Below are 16179 nucleotides of genomic sequence, written 5' to 3' on the forward strand. Positions count from 1 at the left end.
GTTTCTGGTGGTGGTGTAGTGGTCTAAGCACATAACTGGTAATCTGGTAATCAGAAGGACACTGGTTCGATCCCCACAGCCACCACCATTGTGTCCTTGAACAAGGCACTTAACTCCAGGTTGCTCTGGGGGGATTGTCCCTGTAATAGGGGGTCGCTTTGGATAAAAGCATCTGCCAAATGCATAAATGTAAATGTAAATGTTCTGCATAAAACGGTGGCTCATTTTAGCTTATCGCGTCCCATTCTGCACGTTTCGCATGGTTCACCCGATTGCCAGTCCGCCCCTGATCGGCCCCAAAGTGCATCAGCCCACCGGGAAAATGCCGGTATGCCAGATTACCAGTTCAGCCCTGCTCACAACTACTCTTTTTAACGTTAATGCAATAGTGCAGTAACAGAGAAGAATAAACATTTGGAGGTAATGAAAAGTTTCCTTAAGTTATGACAAATAAAATTAATAGAAATAAATTCACATTTTATTTAAGACGTATGTCAAACATAAAAATGTTTTAAGAACGTTTTTTAATCATACTAAATCAATTTTTGTGCTTTTGCCGTCACAAGCTGCTTTTGATGCAATGGATAGAAGTTATAACGAATAAAGTTCATTATCATTTCATACATATTGTACATTTGAAACTGTAATTATTTTATCTTAGAAAATATAGCGGATGAAGTTGACAGTATTAGGAGTTTTAAATGCATTATTCAAATATAGCCTAAATAATACATAGCATTCACATACAATTGTAAAATAAACAATGAGTTTAATACGTTTTGCTTTGCGTAAGACAATGAGTGGGTGGCACCAATAGGTGGCGCCGGCCCACCCAGGCCCACCTGTAGTTCCGCCAGTGCATATGACTGCTCACATGTACGAATCAACATCTATTTTGAAACTTGGTGAAGCCGTTGTTATGCTAATAATCATCACAGAGGTCTTTTGCATGTCTTAAAGGTACAGTAGCAAAAACAGCCTGTGAGAGAGAGGGTGGAAAATAGTCTGATGTGGACTGAATTGTTTTGGTGCATGAAACCTTTACCAGGGAGAAGCATAAAATGCAACACAATTGAGGACTATGACCTTGTAGTGAACATTTAGTGAATGTATGTAAATGTATGTACTGACGTAATATGATTTGGTGCTGTTTCCTCTGTAAGTGGTCCAGTTCTCCTGGTCTGTGCTGTAACTGATGCTGTACAATACAGTGAAGAACTCGCGCAAACCCATGGAGGTCTTCGCACCTTGAGTCTGAACCCCATGAAGGAGCTTGGGCTTTAACAGATCCACCTGAAACACACATAAAAACGAAGAGAGGGATAATGCACAGTCAGCGAGTCAGAGAAGTATTCCAGAAATCTGTGTAATAAGTTAAATATTTTAGGACTTTTGTCTTCCCTATGCTCCCAATAACTCTAGAATTCCACAGACATTGATACCGGAGCAAAAGTTAACAAAGTTCAATGTGTGATTCCTTCAAACTGATCCACAGCATTGTCTCTGTTTTACCTGGAGCCAAGAGCTTTGGTTGCTGCCCTTCCAGGCATTAACAGATCCAGACAACTCCAGTCGGGCTAAACTGGGCTTCCAGTCACCTAGAAGACAAACAGGATTTTTCCTTTATTTATACAAATGCAGAATGATTTGTAATAACAATATAAAAGTACATCTTTAATTAGATTGTTTCAGAATTAAAGCTGAAGTGTGTAACGTTTCGGCTTTCAAATACTTCCAGCTTAATAAGCGGAGACAACTGTAAGTGAGCCATTCATTGGTTAATTTTCTTGAAAACTGTAAACACTGTGTTTCTGTAATGTTAAAAGTTTCCTCTGTTGGTTTTGAGCAGCACGTCCAGCCTGGCACAACACTATCGACGCTTATTCGGTTCGGTGACACGAGAGGCGCAGAAATGACACACTTTGTTAACCAAATTGGTAAAAAACAGTTTTGAACTATTTCTGATCTTCAAGCGGTCACGTCACATTTATAAACGTCTCTCAAATATCAAAATAATAATTAAAAAAAATCCCTGATTTAACACTTTTTTATTTATTTACTATAGAAAAAGTTCAAATGTCTAGATAGGGGAGAAGCCAAAACAGAGCAATTCTGGCATATGTCATCTTTCAACACTCTTAAAAAGGAAGAGACATGGTAAAAAAAAAGATTTGTTTCTTTAAAATCATCCCAGAGCAGAGGTTTTCGAACTAGTGTCCAGGGACCCCAGGGGGCCTTAAGGGGGTGCTAGAGGGTCCATGAAAAATATCAGTGAAAAAGTATTTAAAACAAATTTTTTTTTTTACATTTAACAAAGTGGTCCCACTTTATATAAGGTGTCTTTAACTACTATAAACTAACATTAACATACATACAAAACATACAGTACTATATATGTATTGTGTAACTACATGTTGTTCTGCAAACGTCTCAGAGGTTGTTACTGAGGTTGAGGTACGGGTTAGACCCAATATAAAGTAGCCTGTACTCTATATATGTAACGGGAGCCAGCTGGTAGATAGCTGTGCAGAGTGTAAACCTCACTCTCCTGACATCAAGAGGTGCACTAGCGACTGACGCTAGAGGCTGTAGCCTTTAAGGTGCGTACACACTGCCAGCGACATCGCGCGTGACAGCGACTCAATACCATTCATTTTCAATGCGAGCACAGCGACTTCCGGCGACACGCGCTGTCATGACCGTTGGCGCTAGATGTGGGCGTGTCCAGCGACGCAACAAAGTTGAGAAAAGTTCAACTTTGGAGCGACTAACGAAGCGACAGCCAATAGGAGAGAAGACGGGAGAGCTCACGTGATCCATCTCTCTCTCTCTCTCTCTCTCTCTCTCTCTCTCTCTCTCTCTCTCTCTCTCTCTCTCTCTCTCTCTCTCTCTCAGCTCCTGCAGTAACGGAAAGATGGATGAAAGGCTAATTCTTGCTGTTAGAAATTTTCCAGTGCTCTATGATATGTCTCGTCCCACGTACAAGGACATTTTTAAGAAAAATACTGTATGGAAAGGTGTATCTTGAGATCGCAGGGATTTTGTAGACCCAGACAGACCGGCATTTGCATTTTCGCCGCAGATAAACAGCCGCTATGGCAAACAGCACGCCTTGTTTCTCATTCATCTTTGATATAAAGCATTTTATGTACTGATTCCATTTATATTTAGTCTTTTCCCTCCAAAATGTTTGTTTTTAGCACCAAGAAAAGAGATTGGCTGTCAAGAGCAATGGAATGACATCCGTGAATGCCATTTATAAACGTTACTAGGCAACCAGTAGTGGGAACGCCCACTAGCGACTTCACCGCCAGCCGCTGGCAGTGTGTACGTAGCTTTAGCCTCCTTGTTAGAGCACCCGCCTCCCACGCCGGAGATCTAGGTTCGAGTCCCGTACGGAGCGGGTAGAACAAGAGCGTCACATATAGACACCCAATATAAAGTGAGTCGAACAAATTTGACATTATTAGGGCTTCTGCTTTCTGAACACTGGCAGGAATGATTACGAGATTAATTGCAATTATTCTATTAGCGGCCCTAATTTTTAACAATAAGAATTAATAACATTTCTGTATATAGTTTTGTATCTAATACTACTCTTATAGTCCAGAAAATACATGTTGTCAACTAAATACAAAGTAAATATATTCCCGGCTTTAGTACAATAATAATATTTAATTTGGCATATTGCTAATTATTTAATTGAATAATATGTTGGCTTTATGAAATCATGCTCACTATTTTTCTCACACATTATACATGATTATTTATAAATACTAAATTTCCTTTATATTTCATTAAGGGGCTCATGAGGAAATCATCATAAAATGAAACCCTCATTGTTGACCCGTCGCTGTCATCACACAACAGACATGTAATTGAAGTTTCGGAAGTATTAAAATTTTTTGGACTTACCGTATTGGTCAGAGGCTGTTATTTGATTATTCCTAATCCATCCTGATTGCATTCCTAACGGCTGAACACAACCTGTTAAACCAGATCAATCAGAGTCAGATGCCCACAAACCATTCAAACACAGATGCAGAAACTAAAGATCCATGAAAATGTCCGGTAGAGGAAGAGACACAGTTCTAAGCACTTACTTGGGTTGTAGACCAGTAGTTTGGCTCTCATGCCAGCCAGCTGATATTCTCCTATAGTGCACTCTATTAACCAGGTGCCCACAATGGTTGGCCTCATCTCCACTGTCCCAAACACGCCTGGAGAACAATTGAAGATTAATGAATTATTGAAAAAATAATGATTTTAAAATGATGAATTATTGATATAGGTCTTGCATGAGCCTTAATTGCAATGGATTTGTGAAGGTTCTTTTACTCTGTTATATAGGGTGAAACTCACAAATCCTGTCAAGAACACGTCTGGGTCATAATTCTTTTCAAAATCAAAAGAGAAAATAAGATAATTGATTTTTAGGACAATTAAGATCTTATTGACATTAGGAACCACTTTGTCATCACTTTATTTTATTTATTATATATATATATATATATATATATATATATATATATATATATATATATATATATATATACAGTATCTCACAAAAGTGAGTACACCCCTCACATTTATGTAAATATTTGATTATATCTTGTCATGTGACAACACTGAAGAAATGACACTTTGCTACAATGTAATGTAGTGAGTGTACAGCTTGTATAACAGTGTAAATTTGTTGTCCCCTCAAAATAACTCAACACACAGCCATTAATGTCTAAACCGCTGGCAACAAAAGTGAGTACACCCCTAAGTGAAAATGTCCAAATTGGGCCCAATTAGCTATTTTCCCTCCCCTGTGTCATGTGACTCGTTAGTGTTACAATGTCTCAGGTGTGAATGGGGAGCAGGTGTGTTAAATTTGGTGTCATCAAATATAAAAAAAATAAAAAAATCAATATAAAATTACTGAATAATATACATAATCAAATATAAAAATATGAAATAAAATTACACACACACACACACAAACACACACACACAAACACACATACACACACACACATAAACACAAACACACACACACAAACACATAAACACAAACACACATACACAAACACATAAACACAAACACACATACACACACACACACATAAACACAAACACACACACAAACACATAAACACAAACACACATACACAAACACATAAACACAAACACACATACACACACACACACACACACATAAACACAAACACATAAACACACACACATAAACACATAAACACACATACACACACACATAAACACAAACACACATACACACACACACATAAACATAAACACACACACACACATACACACAAACACACACACACATAAACACAAACATATACACAGACACATACACACGCACACACATACACAAACAGACATGCAAGGTGCTGAAAAAAGGATGTGACTTTTACCAGGATAGAGATTGAAGATTCCCATTCTGTGTTTCTGGTCTTTTCCAACACTGAGCGGCAGTCCGTGGAAGTGAACAGCGTGAAACTCGCCTTGACTCCCAACGTTGAGGAGGTGCCAGCGAGCCGTCTGATACTGTCCAATCATCAGGCCGGGAAGAGTCTCTGCCACATAGCCATTGATTGCTACATGTGAAAAGTAACAATAAAATACAACATGACACAACGATTATGGCTATTACAACGTATCCTAACATTTTTAGATTAAGCTAAAATTAAATCATAATCTTGACTTTTACATTGTGGCACTTACAATGGAAGTGAATGGGGGCAGATCAGTAAACGTTAAAATACTCACTGTTTTAAAAGTAAACAATATGCATGTAAATATGATTATAGCATGATAAAATCACTTACTAACCTTTTCTGTTTAAAGTTATATACAATTTTGTTACCATGACAATGTAATGCAATAAACACTATGCAACAGTATAAGGACGGGCAAGGAGGAGGTGTGAACCAGCTGAACAGTAAACAAAGTTTTAATGTCAAACTTAACTTAAAACAAACATAAACAAACACAGAAACACATGCAACATGGCCAAGTGTGTCTCTCTCGCCTCCAGCTCCCCTTTATCTCGCTCTCCCGCTTATCATCCAATTCAGCGCCGGCCATGCACGGCGCCAGGATGCACGGCCCGGCCACACCCTCCTCCTCGTCACACCCTAAAACCCCTAAACCCTACATTTTTGTAATAACGGGGATTTAAACATCTATACAGCTAGAATAATACACAAGTTTTAAGAGAAGAATTAATGTAAGTGCTTTTAAAAAAAAATCAAAAATTGGCCCCATTCACTTTCATTGTAAGTGCCTCACTGTAACTTTGAGAGATGAGTCGAAATCATTTTTTGTGGTAATCAACATTATGCAACAAATTCTGTCGACTGAGCTCAACTTGTACTGAATCCGGAATATTCCTTTCATATTGTGTGTGTAAAACTTTCACTTAAGAAAAAGTACTGAAGTGCTTGACGTTTAGGAAGGTTATGCAACTCTAAAATTACACAGCTGACATAACAGTCTTCTGCAGTGTTCACAGCATTTCGGAATTACAATAATTACGTGTTTACAAATAGGAAATGTCCATTGACTGTCTTTTTCGATTTCACAATTAGAAGATGTAAACTCTGAATTTAGGAAATCTCCAAGTTGTCTTCTTGTAATTAGAGTAATTTGGACTCAATATAAATGTTGCATTAATCACAGATTATGTCATAATGTACCGGCAAACTTGTTGCTAACTGCAAACGATGGATCATCTTCTTTGGCTTGGCAGGGTGGGGTGCAAAACTTTTTGATGTTGTATTCCAGGTACCAACTCTTCCTTTCATCAAAGGTGGTGAAGAGAAGGAAGAAATCCGTTATTCTGGGCTGTAGTAACACATGTTGATCGAGGGTACCGGGACGACATATCAGCAACGGACCGATGAGACCAGAGTTTATGTCCTTCTCCTGGTGGGAAAAGGACGAATGCATAAAAAGCTCAATTATTACCCAATTTAAATTTCAATCTGTATTGTGTCGACCTGTTATAGTTTAACGTCAACACGAAACCCATTTTGCTTTCTTAAATGATGTATTTCTGAGAGAAACAGAACATTCAACGAAACAAAAATGTATCATGAGACTTGATTGTCTTCTTTTATTCAATGCTGCCTTGTTAGTCCATATATTTAACCTATATTTATTTGCTTTAATTTTAGTGTTGCACCTTCTATTAAAATAAAGATTTACCATGTTGATGTTGGAGTAGTAGGCCCCAGCCTTACAATCAAAGTCTGATGCTGATGGACCTTGCCGTTTGGAGATTCTCCAGTTATAAACTCTCTCCCGCCCTTGCGGGACTGGATCACCTGGTACATCCTCACCCTTGAACCCTTCTGGGCCCATTCCAGGAACAAAACTGCCCTGGGTCTTATCATACACCCCATGCAAATGGAAGGAGTATGGTCTGGATGCCAGGTTTTTGAAAACCACCTAGGGGAATAAGTCAATGGGAGAATTAGTTTGTTGATGTAATGCCATTGAGATATTGAAAATTATAAGACTGAACTAACTTAATAAACTTTTAACAGTTGCTTTGAGTGAAGAAACTCACAGTAAGGATATCGTTAGTCTCTGCCTTCAACACAGGACCCATAATGCCAAGATGCTTGTCCAGTTCCCCTCGTTTCATTGGGTACTTGAAGTCTTTGTCCTTATAGGCTCTGAATACCACTTTCCTATAGGCTGGGAAAATATTTCTCATTCCTCTGCGCCTCTCTCTGTGGACACACCAGATATTTAATACAATTTGTCTAGATACTTTTAAACCTTGAGTTTCAGACTTCAATTGACAAGCAGTGATTAAAAGCAATAATAATAATAATTAAAGCTGTGAGCAGCAATGAGCGGGCCCTCGCACCCTGGTGCACGTTGGGGCTGCTGTGCCAGGGGAATGTCACTCCAATTTCATGTTGGCAGTAGGTGGCGCTATGATTATAGCTGAATATTGGCACATAGAAGTGTTCAGGCCGGGACTCTTATAAAACATGTAAAGTCTGAAGCAGATTGGATAATTTATGTTTGAGTTATAACAACTTCCTGTTTCATGGCAAAACATTGAACTTTGTCAGGATGCCACAGACACGGTGTTCAAAGAAAACTCAAAATCTTCTCAATTTAGCATAGCCAAGGCCTTTAGATTAGACTGGCTGAATAGGATGTTGATCTGATTTCATCTCTAGGAGTTTGTTCAAGTACGAGGCCTGGAAATGGCAAAAACTGTGCAAAGATTTAAGAGAAAAATCACAATGTCTGGCTTCCTGTTGGCTTTAGGATTATGGTTCTAAGAGACTTTTTTGTATGTGTTGACATGTTACATATGCCTACCAATTTTCTTATGTGTAAGTGAAACGTGACATGAGGGCTGCTTTGTTAAAATATTGTAGGTAGCATTATCGAACCATATATATATATATATATATATATATATATATATATATTATAATTATTTATTTAAAAAATATTATTATTATTATTAATACATTAATATATATACATTTCTTTGGTAATGAGACAGGTAACTTCTGAGAATTCAATGTTCACCTATGTTACCTACAGTGTGTTGTTACCTATGTTCATTGAGTTGAGCTGGTTTATTAATCCCATAATCCCACATGATTTCCTCTGCGGCAATGTAATAACTTCGGAACCGTGACTGTGTTGATCTGATTTCAAAACCTTCATCTGAATTTTGATCCATACCGACAACACTTCCCTCGTCACTGTAATCATCGTAGTCATTTGACAGTGATTTCCCATGTGTCTGATTATCTGAGGAATTAGAAATGGGTCCCCAAACATCAAAGTCTGGTAGGAACTTCTTTGGATCTTTGTAGTTATAGCTAAGAAGATTCAAACTTTCTTCCATCTTGTCCATCTTTACATCAGAACTTCCAGAGTCTTCAAAAACTTCATTGTTGCTCAGAACTTTAGCAACTTTCACATCCACTTTACTTTCTTTGGTGACACTAAACATTTCCTTTCGATTCCTTTCGATTTCGACCCCTGACCCCTCCCAAGAGTCACGGAGAAGTTGACTGACATTAGTCGACATGTTTTTATCTCTCAGAAATAATTTTCTAAATAGGTCATTTGTTGTTTTAACGATTTGACTTGTTTTATTGTGTTTATCTGCATCCAACTCTTGGTATTTTTCTTCTTTATTTGAAGGAATGTTTGCAATGTTGAAATTTCGACGTTTGTCTGTTATTTCGTCTGTTTCCATATGTACCATGGTCTCAGGAAGAATTCGATTTGGTAACTCAGGCCTTCTTCTGTAAGCCCCAGAGATGAGGTGGGATCTCTTCTGATGTTGCAAAGAATTTTCGCCCATTTCCCTATCCAGTTGATCCAAAATATCCTGTGGAATATCGCCCAGTGATGACAACTCCAGATCATTTTCTCGCTTCATCGGAATATATCTTATCTCGCACACAGGGGTTTTGTTTTGTCTCTCATTGTCCGAGATACTGCTTATGGTGACCTGTCCAGTTTTGTTTCTGCAAACACGAATTGCGATAGTTCGGTTCTCTTCCATTGTGCCTCGTGGAATTGGGAAGTTCATTTCGATTAAACCCATGAATTCGTTATCGTAATCGTCATTGTCAACTATGGAGGGAACTCTTTCACAGTTAACAACAGTGTAGCGAACACTCATGCCTCGCTCTTTCAAGGAGGGGTCAAATGCGCTGACCTCCCATTCACCTGCAAGTACAAAGATCAGACTTAATGACATTATCCCTGTCGTTTGTCTATTCTACCAACCATTTTAGATTAAAACAGTCAGCTAGGTCAATATCTTGATCTCTAACCCTTACCTAGCATCTCAAATTCTGTAGTCACTGTGTCTCCGGTCATTGGAAAGAGAGTCAGGACAGTGCCGTATGTTTTATCCCTAACAAATGTGTTGCCTGTGAAGTACACTGACAGGAAGTTGCTTTGAATGCCTATGCTGGCGACATGCCAAAGTATGACATCACCAACACACATCCTAAATTGTTGCTGGTTGAACATGAAGCCGTTAACAGCTGTAATGAGAGAGACAAACAGAGAGATGACATTTAATTGACTCAAAATGGAGCTTAGGCTTTGTATTCAACAACTACCTGTTGGAATAAACAAAACTGACCAAAACAACTCTGATTTTACCATCATTTGAATCTAGAAACTAAAAAGGAGTACGCACTGTGCATGACATTGTAATTGTAGAACTCTGGATCATTGCGGTCAATCTTGGTTGGATCTTCATGGTTTCTTTTAATGTTCTCCTCGAAGTACCAGCTTCGGTTCTCATCAAACACAGTGAAAAACAGTTTCTTCTCTTTATCTGAAGTTACCTGTGGAGACATTTAGAGTGTTTAGAAGATTATATATCTTCTGTCTTTGTACTCATTTATTCATTTATTCTCATGTCCATCCAACCACCTATCCGTGGAGGAATTCATCCATCCATCCATCCATCCATCCTCCTTTTATTGAGCAATTCATCTATCAAACATTCATCCATCCATTCATCCATCGTCCATTCATTGAGTGATCTAGCGATCAGTCATCCATCTTTCCATCGCTCAGTTCATCCATCATCACAGAATTCATCTAAACATCCATTCATCTATTAATGGTGGAATCCATCCATTCATTGCTCCATTTATCCATCCATCTATCCAGCCATCCTATATTCGATGAGCAATCTATCTATAAATCGTCCATCCATCCATCTAGCAATCTATCAATAATCCATCAATCGCTCATTTCATCCATTCATTCATCCTCTATTCATTGAGTGATCTATCAATCAGTCATCCATCACTCAGTTCATCATTTCATCACTCAATTCTTCCAACCATCCATCCAGCCATCCTCATTTTACTGAGCAATTCATCTATCAAACATTCATCCATCCATGCACAATTCATCCATCCATTCATCCATCGTCCATTCATTGAGTGATCTAACAATCAGTCATCCATCTTTCCATCGCTCAGTTCATCTATCATCACAGAATTCATCTAAACATCCATTCATCTATTAATGGTGGAATCCATCCATTCATTGCTCCATTTATCCATCCATCTATCCAGCCATCTTGTATTCGTTGAGCAATCTATCTATAAATCGTCCATCTATCAATAATCCATCAATCGCTCATTTCATCCATTCATTCATCCTCCATTCATTGAGCGATCTATCAATCAGTCATCCATCCATCACTCAGTTCATCCTTTCATCATTCTTCCAACCATCCATCCATCCATCCATCCATCCTCCACCCTGGTGAATCTATCATCCACCATTCTTTTATTGTGCTATCCAACAATCATCAGTTCATTGCTCAAAACATCCATCTATCCATTGCTCAAACCATCCATCTGTCTATCTATTGCTCAAACCATCCATCTGTCTATCTATAATTGCTCAAACCATCCATCTATCCTTCGCTCAAACCATCTATCCATCCAACCATCCATTCATCCATCAGATGAAAAGATCTTCATCAGGGTGTCTCCTCTCACCACTCTGCCTCTCTTGTCCAGAGATCGGTATTTGCAGACGATCAGGGGTCCCACGAGTCCAGACGCCACATCCCGAATGGGATCCACCATACTCTGGTATATGCGAGTGAGGCATTGTGGGTCGGATTCAGTGGGTCCATCTTCTGCTGTGAGCTTCCAGAGGTACATCATGACCTTCCCTGGAGGAACGGCCAAAGAACGGAGATCTACCTGCTTGTCTTCAATCAATAAAAAAATAAATCGTTAAGAGTTCATCTGATTATGAGTTCATTTGATTCAGTCAGATTACTTTTTTTTTTTGTTGTTAATTAATGGCTGACTGTACACTATTCCTTCCGCATCATCTGAAAACACATTAAATGTAATGGGTCGTACCTTTTTCTATGTTCTTCAAAGGCTGAACACTGGTCAGACCATTTGGATAAATGTTGAATGGTTGACTGGCCTTATTTTTAAAAACAATCTGATGGAGATATGCAAAGAAGCGAATTTCAGTATAAATGTATAACCTCATACTTAACAGTTTAATTGTATTAATTCTGGAGTTCTTACCTGAAACTTATCTCCCACCTCCCCTCTGAGCTCTGGGCCAATCAGCATTCGGTCAGTTGTCTTCTTCACAGTGAATGTCTTATCTGTGTACTCCACAAACACCACCTTCTTATACACCGCCCCCAAACGCTGAAGACCTTTCCTGAACCACTCAGATGCTGCTGCAGATAATGGTGAAGGCCTGAAACCCGAAATTCAATCTCAATCAGTTTCAATCAGTTTCACATTTATGAAGCTCAGGATATGTTCACAGTCTTACCGGTCACCATTCTGAGATGAGTAGTCCCAGTCCATCTCCTCTGCACTGATGTAGTGAACCCAGATTTTGGGTCGCCCCTTGGCGCTGGAGCGGAGCACTGATATAGGACCTCCTGACTTGAGGAAAATGGTAGATATCATGTTGTCTTCATCATCCTCCTCATCGTCATCAGAATGTTTGATGTTTCGTTTGTCAGGGCTCGGGGCCGGCACAGGTTCAGGGCAATTTTCAACAGTGAAGAATGCATTCATGCCAGCTGTAGAGAGCAGTAATCAAAATCATTTAATAGAAATTTCTACTAGAGGTCTAAAGTACACGAGTACCTTCCCTTGTTACTATACTTCAAGCATTATTACTGTAACTATTCCAAGGATTAAAGGAATGTTCCAGGTTCAGTAGAAGTTAAGGTCAATCGACATCATTTGTGACATAATGTTGATTACCACAAGTCTATAGGCCAGTCTACAAAAATTTATATAGCCAATCATTTAAAAGGCTTTTTGCCTCTTTTATTTGCATTGGACACAAACATCACCAACATGAGCACCATGGCTAAGTGTGCCACAAACGCATGCTCTAATCATGTCATCACGGCTCCAATGCTTTATTTAATCTTTACAAAGTGTGCACTGTATCACTGTAAAGCTTTTTACAGATATAAGTCTTTCAGATATAAATATGAAACTCTTGATGTGTTACGGAGGACTAACTCATACCTTTCTGATGCGAGTGGATCTTACAGGAGATCAGAAACATTCCAGCTTTAGACAGCTTCATCAGGGCTGTAGTAAAGGTCATTGGAGTCATCTCCACTGTGACCCGTCTGTGGTCCATCACTTGTAGGGTGTGACCTTCAAACTGGATGCTGTGGATCTCTGGGGTGGAGCCAAGACCAATAAGATGCCAGGACACCATATGGCTCTTCTGACACACAGTTATTCCTGAAACAATAGCGAGAATAGAGTAAAATATGGCGGTTAAAATTAAGGCATATACAAGAAGTGTTACATACACAACACAAAATGACAATACAAAATGCAGGTCACACCTGGTAGGGTTGAGTTAATGTATCCGTTGATGGTGTGGTACTGGGTCAAGATGGATGTTTTCTTTGGTTTGTCTGATTGGCCCTCCTCCTGATACCAGCTCTTGCTCTCATCAAAGACAGCAAACAGCAGAATGAACTCCGGAACATTCCGCTGTCTCTCCTCGGTCAGAGCATCTGAGAGAGGTCAAATGTAACTAGATAAGTTAAGTTTGATGTTGGCTTGACAATGCCTTATTTAAAATAGTTTTAAAAGTTTGAAGTTAAAATTGTATACAGGCCTTACGATAGAAAGTCAGACAGACAGAAATTGCATTACTAAGTGGTTACTAGGGTGTTTAGGTTGGTTGCTAGATATTCTTAGGCTGTTCTAGCTAATTGCTAGGGTTTTTGATTGGTTGGTTGCTAGGCATTGCTAGGGTGTTGTTGCTGGTTGCCAAGCATTGCTAGGGTATTCTCAGCAGGAAACCGATGGAGTGCGTACTCCAGGTAGGGAAGGAGGTATTGCCCCAAGTGAAGGAGCTCAAGTACCTCGGGGTCTTGTTCACGAGTGAGGGGACAATGAAGCCGGAGGTTGGCCGGAGAATCGGGGCAGCGGGGGCGGTATTGCACTCGCTCTATCGCACTCTTGTCACGAAAAGAGAGCTGAGCCAAAAGGCAAAGCTCTCGATCTACCGGTCAATTTTTGTTCCTACCCTCACCTATGGTCATGAAGGCTGGGTCATGACCGAAAGAACTAGGTTGCGAGTACAAGCGGCCGAAATGGGCTTCCTCAGAAGGGTGGCGGGCTTCTCCCTTAGAGATAGGGTGAGGAGCTCAGTCATCCGTGAGGAGCTCGGAGTAGAGCCGCTGCTCCTTTGCGTCGAAAGGAGTCAGTTGAGGTGGTTTGGGCATCTGGTAAGGATGCCCCCTGGCCGCCTCCCTAGGGAGGTGTTTCAGGCACGTCCAGCTGGGAGGAGGCCTCGGGAAGACCCAGGATTAGGTGGAGAGATTACATCTCCACACTGGCCTGGGAACGCCTCGGGGTCCCCCACTCAGAGCTGGTTAATGTGGCTCGGGATAGGGAAGTTTGGGGCCCCCTGCTGGAGCAGCTGCCCCCGCGACCCGACTTCGGATAAGCGGTTGAAGATGGATGGATGGATGGATGGAAAAAGCCTAATCCAAGTCTAGAATAAAAGGTTTTTTTATTTTTTTATAAAAGACAACATAACAAGACTGATTGCCAGGGTAATTAGGTTGGTTGCTAGGTGTTGTTGGGCTGTTTTATCTGATTGCTAGGGTGTTTTGGTTGGTTGCTAGGCATTTTTAGGGTGTTCTTGCTGGTTGCTAGGCATTGCTAGGTTGTTCTTGCTGGTTGTTAGGTGTTCCCAATGTGTTCTTGCTGGTTGCTCGGCATTCCCATGCTGTTTTATCTGTTTGCCAGTGCGTATTTATTAGTTGCTGGATGGATGGATGGATGGATGGATGAATTTTGGTTAACTTATGAGCAGTCTCAAAGCCTTTAGTCATAACTATGATTTGCTATTTGCAATTGCTAGGAACTAGCAAGAGGAGCATTCTCATTCTATATAGCATTTTATTAGACAAAAAACTTGTATACTCTCCTGCAGACAAGATGAGTCAACAAGCATCAATATATTCCTTCCAGAAGAAAAAGACTGGGAATTTTAATTTGGAATATCTGCCAAAAGTTTATTTAGTCTTCGTATAAGGGTACACTAGCATATGGATGGTCTCTAAGCTAACTGACATGGACTAAAAGCTAAAAAATATCCAATTTGGTAATTTAATTTGATCTTGCATACAAATGATCAAATGTTTAACTTTTTGCCTCAGTTGACATCCTAAAACCGAGAGTAAAGATTCACACCTGCTTTACAGATCAGCAGGGCCCCAACGAGTCCGCTGTTGAAGTCTCGGACAATGTCCACCTGTGATGAGTACATGTAGGTGAGACAGTCCGGGTCTGACGTGGTTGGTCCAGAGTTGGGGGAAATGTCCCACACGTACTTGTAGTAACCACCAGGGAGCACCGCATCATCCGCCGTCTCCTGGCCAGAACTGGAGTCCACATATCCTGCGCCTGGTGACGAAAAACAGGATGTTGCACACAAATGGTGTTTTTCCATCTCAGAATATTGCTTTCATTTCACTTTCATTTTCCTGGGCAAGCTCAGACTTCATAATAGATGCTCTGTCAAAATTGGGAAATCTCAAGTATTACAAAACACAGTCTACAGTGATTCCTTAAATTCATTCAGCTGTGTTCAACTTGCCCGATACTGTAAAATCCTCTGAATGCGAAGTGTGTAATTAGTGTGTCTCTATAAGTCCAACAAGTTGAATGTATATAAGCATGGTATTCCATGCTTGAGATTTACCTTCCGATTGTTTCCAGTACGGAATGCCGATGGGGGAAATACTGAAAGCCTTCGAAGCAAAGTTCTTGAAATGGATCACGACTCTGTCATTTGCCACTGTTCTGATGGTCGGGCCCTGAATACCTGCAAAAAGTGGAAAGAAACTGTTGTTTTTTTTTACTAATCAACTTAACAGGATGTTTAAAGATAAATGACAATTTCTAGAATATTATATATTTCTGTGTCATTTTCAAGACAAATTAAACTCGTACTGACCGGCCCATGGAGGTTTTGACTTTTGTGTTGTAAAGGTGGAATCAGCGTATTCTGTATATACAGCCTTGATGTATTTCTGGACACCAGATGTAAATTTCCTGTTGACAATGAACTGTAAGTAGGCATCTGCTGCTCATTCAGTGG

At 39.8% G+C, this 16179-nt stretch overlaps 1 protein-coding gene across 1 annotated transcript in view; it reads right to left on the reverse strand.

Moving 5' to 3' along the window:
• Positions 1 to 16179, reverse strand: part of LOC127663027 (coagulation factor VIII-like) — a 35046-nt gene that overhangs the window by 16362 nt on the left and 2505 nt on the right. The window contains 20 exon segments of the mRNA XM_052154418.1: positions 1132 to 1293; positions 1513 to 1598; positions 3916 to 3987; positions 4104 to 4220; positions 5427 to 5609; positions 6711 to 6939; positions 7222 to 7464; positions 7586 to 7751; positions 8601 to 9735; positions 9849 to 10058; positions 10217 to 10367; positions 11544 to 11761; positions 11919 to 12006; positions 12096 to 12276; positions 12355 to 12610; positions 13071 to 13295; positions 13403 to 13576; positions 15270 to 15482; positions 15781 to 15903; positions 16036 to 16133. Coding sequence (XP_052010378.1) covers positions 1132 to 1293; positions 1513 to 1598; positions 3916 to 3987; positions 4104 to 4220; positions 5427 to 5609; positions 6711 to 6939; positions 7222 to 7464; positions 7586 to 7751; positions 8601 to 9735; positions 9849 to 10058; positions 10217 to 10367; positions 11544 to 11761; positions 11919 to 12006; positions 12096 to 12276; positions 12355 to 12610; positions 13071 to 13295; positions 13403 to 13576; positions 15270 to 15482; positions 15781 to 15903; positions 16036 to 16133 — 4330 coding nt within the window.

This window comes from Xyrauchen texanus, chromosome 23 (assembly GCF_025860055.1).
Source record: "Xyrauchen texanus isolate HMW12.3.18 chromosome 23, RBS_HiC_50CHRs, whole genome shotgun sequence".
Classification (NCBI taxonomy): domain Eukaryota; kingdom Metazoa; phylum Chordata; class Actinopteri; order Cypriniformes; family Catostomidae; genus Xyrauchen; species Xyrauchen texanus.